This window comes from Ursus americanus, chromosome 18 (genome assembly GCF_024610735.1).
Source record: "Ursus americanus isolate L20-20 chromosome 18, mUrsAme1.1.p, whole genome shotgun sequence".
In the NCBI taxonomy this organism is placed as follows: Eukaryota; Metazoa; Chordata; class Mammalia; order Carnivora; family Ursidae; genus Ursus; species Ursus americanus.
The window spans coordinates 41,809,088-41,815,087 of NC_142144.1; the positions used below are offsets into that span (position 1 = coordinate 41,809,088).

At 35.4% G+C, this 6,000-nt stretch overlaps 1 protein-coding gene across 2 annotated transcripts in view; it reads right to left on the reverse strand.

Annotated features, from left to right (window-relative positions):
* Nucleotides 1-4,955, reverse strand: part of IFT74 (intraflagellar transport 74) — an 81,181-nt gene extending 76,226 nt beyond the window's left edge. For both annotated transcript variants that reach the window (XM_045780372.2, XM_045780370.2), the window contains exons 1-2: nucleotides 4,778-4,955; nucleotides 2,369-2,507 (exon numbers count right to left, since the gene is read on the reverse strand). In XM_045780372.2, the coding sequence (XP_045636328.1) occupies nucleotides 2,369-2,488 (120 nt within the window). In that variant the 5' untranslated portion in view covers nucleotides 2,489-2,507; nucleotides 4,778-4,955. The remainder of the gene's footprint in view (nucleotides 1-2,368; nucleotides 2,508-4,777) is intronic.
* Between the last annotated feature and the right edge of the window lie 1,045 nt (nucleotides 4,956-6,000).

Below are 6,000 nucleotides of genomic sequence, written 5' to 3' on the forward strand. Positions count from 1 at the left end.
CCCTTTCTTTCCTTTTTCCCCACTCTCTGTCAAAGAATTAAGTAGTAGATTAAATATGTAGTAGACATTTTAGATAGGGATTGTATATAACCATTGTCATTCATTTTGATTGTCTTTAATACTGTTAGATGGTAGCCTCTAATCCTATAAGATAACATAATTCTTAAGTGATTCTGAGAATTACTTGGTAATTATTGTGGGGGCCAGCAAGAGTAAAACATACCAAAGAATATGCTGGACACAGAAACACTGTTAACCACAAATTCAAATGAAATGAATTCAGGATTATCCTGAGTGATCTTTGGAAGAGAATGCTAAATCTCTTCCTAGGTAAACTTTACCAAATAAAAATACAGAGAAGTATAAATTAAAATTACACACATTTAAAAGAACGAATAGACATATATGTACTCATATGAAAATATACTTATATTATTGAAAGTAATGGATAAGATACATAACAATGTATATAATATAGTCATTTTAGAAAATATTAAAATCATACAATCTCACATGCATGTGTATTAGTGTTTGTAAATGAACAGAAAAAAGTCTGGAAGGATACACATCACACTGTCGACAATAGTAATACCTGGGGTAGGAAGGAACTCTGACATTTTCCTTTGTATGTTTTACAGCAAGCATCAATATTTTAAAAACTACAAACATTAAATGGGTAAAGCACATGGCACTGAGTAGGTGGCCAATAAGTATCTGAATTCTTCTATAAATATTTCATTAGCAAGCATAAATTCTTACTAAAATAAAAATTCTTAATAGCTCAAAACTATATATGTGAAGACTTTAGAAAAACCATGTCAGTGTAAGTTGATGATGTTAACAATATTACCTGAAACTCTAGAAAAACCAGAAAAATTTAAGAAAACCTGACTTTACCAAAATTTTTCCCGCCAAAAATTACTGTTCTTCTAATGAATTAAACACAGGACCCAGCATTATTTCTAGTTTGCAGTTAGCCTACTGTGTAAGCTTGATATACAAGGAGTTGAAACCATCAGTTGCAATCTTCAGAAAAATTAATATGAATATTTTGGCATATTATTTTCTTTCTATTTACATATAAATGTATATTTTTATGTTCAACTGGCACCACAGTGCTTTTTACACTTAAAACTATATTATAAAGATATATAATTTCCTCAAATCCTCTTTGAAAATAATTTTCAATGACTACTTAATAGCCTATTATAAGGATAGATATATCATAATTTATTTAAGATTTACCTGTGGTAATTTAAGTTGCTTTAAAATTTTCACTATTATAACTCTAATGAAACTGTAATAATCATCTTTACAGGATATTAGTCTATTTAGAATTATCAGTTTATAAAGTTTATCCAATTTTTTCTAATGTGGTATATGTTTCTCTTACTGATTTATGAGACTCTCCATTTCACATTAAGTTATGAACATTTTCTAGTTTGTTTCTAGGCTGCTGTGGCAACCAAAATACTGTTTTACTTATTATTTATAATGTATTTTTATATTAGAGCACTGTACTTTTCTCATTTTTGCTTTTTTATTGTTTTAGATGAATTTTAGAATAGTTTTATATTGTAATTTTGATTGAACATGTAATTTTCATGTAATTTTGATTGAACATAGGGTTCAGAGCCTTACTATAAAAAGAGCTCTTACAAGTTAGTAAAGTTTGCTTTTTCATTTTAAGATTTTGAACTCTATTTATGATATAAATGTTGCAAATACTTTTTACCAATTTGTCATTTTTAACTTCTTACGGTGTTTTCAATTTTAAAAAATTGAAATATATAAATATAAAAATACTTTCCTTTTCAGTACTTCGTGTTTGTTTTACAAAGGCCTAGTCCACACCAAGTTTATATGAAATAATCGCCTATATTTTCCTCCAGTACGTTTACAGTTTCATTTTGTAAATATAAAGTTTCTAAAACATCTAGAATTCTGTGTGAGGGAGAGGTCGATTTTTAAAAATAAATGGTTTACCCATTATTTGAAAGCACTACTGAATGCTCCATGCTTTTCCAACTATTTTGAAATGTCACCTTAATCATTATGTTCTTATGTATGTATAATTTTGTTTCTCATCTCCTCCATTTCATTTGATCCAGGCACCAATAAACTACACCACTGAAATTACTGTACCTTTAAAATAAATTTGAATATCAGTATTAGCAGGCATCTTCTCTCAATAATGTCCTTCAGACATCCTCCCACATTTATACTTCTAGGTATTTCCCCCCCAAAATTATGTGTAATAGTATGCTGACAAAATAAAGAAAGAACAAAGAAAAATTATTATAGACAGGCTTTCCAACTTCTACCAGGACATATGCACAAGAATTCAATAGAATTGTTTGAAACTTACTCCAGTTGCCACTCGAATATTTCCTGATGGGGGTCGTATTCCAGAAGGAGGTCTTCCAGGCAACCCAATTCCACCTCGTGAAACAGGGCGAGCTGCAGAAGGTTTGTGATTACTGGCCATTGTTTGTTCACTTTAACCACTATTTGGAAACAAGAAACAGTTCAATTCTTCTTTGGTATCTTCTATAGCAAGACACTGGACATTCACATAGCTTTCCTTTAAACATTTAATCCACAATAACTTCTTGTGAATTGCCATTCCAAGTACCACTACAAGGCTAAACCTGCTTCATTTTGTTCAAGTTTGACATTGTTACATTTAGAATGGAACCATGAAATCATTTATTATAATATGCCTTCCTCAGTTCCCTATTTTCTTACTAAAATGCAAGCCCCTCTGTCTTGAGCTCTTCCCATATTCTCGTAAAATTTCTCTTTTCTGACATATCCAGCACCTTTCTTCTCTCCCTACTTTTTCTCTGGGCTCTTGGTATATGATTCATTCCCTTATATTCTCAACCCTGTTATCAAATACTTCATTTTACTCTTTGCTATAACAGAATCCCAGCTTCTCCCAAAAACACTTTCAGTAGGAAAGGCTGTTTTAGCTTCTCAATACACAAATCCAAAACAAAGGGAGTGCACAACACTCCCCTTGCTCCCCAGCGTCACTTTCAAAATATTATTATTCCAAATCTTTAAAAAAAAAATGAACAAGACTCTCTTCCTTTGCAACCTTATTGCCTTGGATCTTTCCTCGTTGCTTTTATCTATGGACCACCTAATCTCTCCCTCCATCTTCACTAAAGTCTTTTGTACCTAGTTCATTCTCTCTATTTCAGTTCCACCAATGTCCTAGATGACTTTCACAGGGATACTGGATTCAATACCTAACATTCTAGGTCACCGTTCCCTGACCTAAATTTCAGTAACCATTTCAACTCCATTTCAGTCATCCATAGCTGTGGGTAGACCTGGAGCTTGTCATCACCTGGAATTGTTTCACCTCAGTATCAATCAAAATACTTCATTCTCTGACCTTAATCTCCACTCCTTATACCTATCTCATCTTTATTCTCACTGCATCTCCTTTTAAACCAGTTCCTTAATTCACTCATTCTCTCCCAGTTTTTCAGCCCCCTCCTTTACTCATCAGAATATATTATTTAAAGTTTGGCTGATAATTTAGAATAGCATTTTTCAGATTATGGGTCACGACCTATTAGTGGGTTGTGAAAACAATTTGGTAGGTTCTGATCAATATATTTTAAACGTGAAATAAAAAAATATAAGAGTTTACTGCACAAAGGAAGGGTATTTCACTAAATTTTGTTTCAGTTATGTTTACATAAATTTACACCTTAGTGAAAAAATATTGCTAAAAACCGCTAATCATCACTTAAGCCTTCAGCAAGTCCTAATTACTATTAACAGATGACTATAACAAATATAATAGCAGTTTGAAGTATCACCAGAATTACCAAAATGTGACAGGCATGAAGTGAGCAAATGCTGTTGGGAAAAAGGCGCTAGCAGACTTACTTGATGCAGGTTTGCCACAAACCTTCAATTTGTAAAACAAAAACAAAAACAACACAGTATCTGAGAAGCTCAAGAAAAATGAGGTATGACTGTTGTCAATGTAAAATTTAAGCCTATTACTCTAGCTTTCCTGATAACTTTAAGAAAATGTACAATATATAAAATTTCCACCTGATTGCCACTGCTTTACTGTCTTGGAGAAAGCTTAGCATTACATCAGTCCCAGAGGGTAAAATACAAAGGGTCATTAGTAACAAACATGCCACTAACTCCTGGGTCATTCACACAATGCCCACCGTTATTCACACAGAGAAGGAGCCTGGCCTTTGATTTCAGAAAAATGAGTGACACAAACTTTAGCTCTGACAGTTACCAGCTACATAATCCCCGCTGGATATGTTTCCTCATCTGTAGGACCCAAGTGTGGCAATGAGCTGTACCTTAGCGCTGTTGTGAAGATGACAGATACTACATATAAAACATCTGCCTCCGAATTACTGCTACCATTATCCTTCCTAAACCAGCCATTTTAACATATATGAAGAAGCGGAAAGCTGCGAATACGAGACAGAAATTTGTTACTTTGAGTAAAATCCCTCAGACCACAGTGAATTTTCTTTTTGAGGCTCTAGAATCCTTCTCTGGTCTCGCCTTGTCAGGTTTCCACAGGAGACTGTCTGAGGAGGTCTCTCCACACGCTTTCCTGGACTGGAGTCGGACTTCCCTAGCCTAGCGACAGGCTGAGGAGAACAGCTAAGAGGCGAAAAGTTCGGAAATATTTTCTTCGGAGCGGACCAGTTTCTCCTACGTGAGAAAACCGGTTGCCGAGGGACTGAGGGAGGGATAGATGAGACCTGGGATTTCTCACCTCCTCCGTCGCGTCAGGAGGGAGGTCGCAGCGGTCAGAAGAGCTCCAACTTCTTTCCGAGGCCGCCACCCCTGCGGAGCCCACCAGTCTGTCTCGGTACCCGTTGGCTCACTCGCGACTCCTCGCTCTCCCTCGCGCAGCTTTCCCAGACCCTCAGACCTAACCACTAGCGGCCCCGCGCGACTGCGTATCCCGGCAACGGAGGCGGGGCGGAGAGAGAGCCCTCATCCTGATTGGCCAATCTTCTGACTCTGCCCCGGTAACTACAAGCTAGGCGAGAGTAAACCGCTCTCGCGAGATTGGAGGGCTAATTTTTGTGGCCGAATACCTTGGTGCTTTTCTGGAAGAAATAGGAGACGGCGACTTGGCTGCGAAAGAACATTTTATTGGAAAATTTTAGTGTTCTTTATAATTACAACAACCTCTCTGATTGTGTGCTCGACCTGCATTCATTCTTAGCGAGTTTTATTATGTCGCTATGTCACCTCACATGTGCTATCATTTAAAGTTATCTGTGGTAGGCAGCCTTGTACAGTCTTTTTACTTCTTATTAGAGATGATTTTCCTTTCTGTTAGGACTGCACAACATACACAGCATTAAGTATAGATGCGTTTCTGGTACCATCTATTCCTCATTTGGTTGGAAGCTTCCTATCTTTTAAGCTTACTTTCAGAGTTCTTTTGGTCCAAATTTGTGAGAAAGGATGAATTAAATGGACAGTAGTCTTAAAATAACTATTTTAGTATCAGTATTTAAAAAAAAATGTAAGAACTACTTCATCTCAAATCCCACCGATCTAGTAAGTAACTACTAGTTGGTTTTCTTCCAGTCTTCCTACAGAGTTAATGTGATTACAGCTATAATCATAACATACATATATATTGGACTTTTGACGTTTTTTACATTATTTCCAACTTGCATACATTATTTATATACAGATTTATTTTCTAATATGCTGCCTTCAAGAAGTTTAAAATGAATCTAATTGAAAATGAAATAATGTCATGTGGCTAACTTCTCACTTCAAGTTTGTAAGATATTTTTATGTAATTCTCCCATCTGAGCCCAACATATTTGTAATGGTCATTTATTATCCTTTTGGACACTGTAGTGAATGGTAGTAGCATTTGCCACTCCAGAATATGCCAGTTTTGTATAAGGATTATTTTGAGCTAAATGCAATTGGAAAGAAGGAGATACAAGAAAAGCTACCACTCCCCTA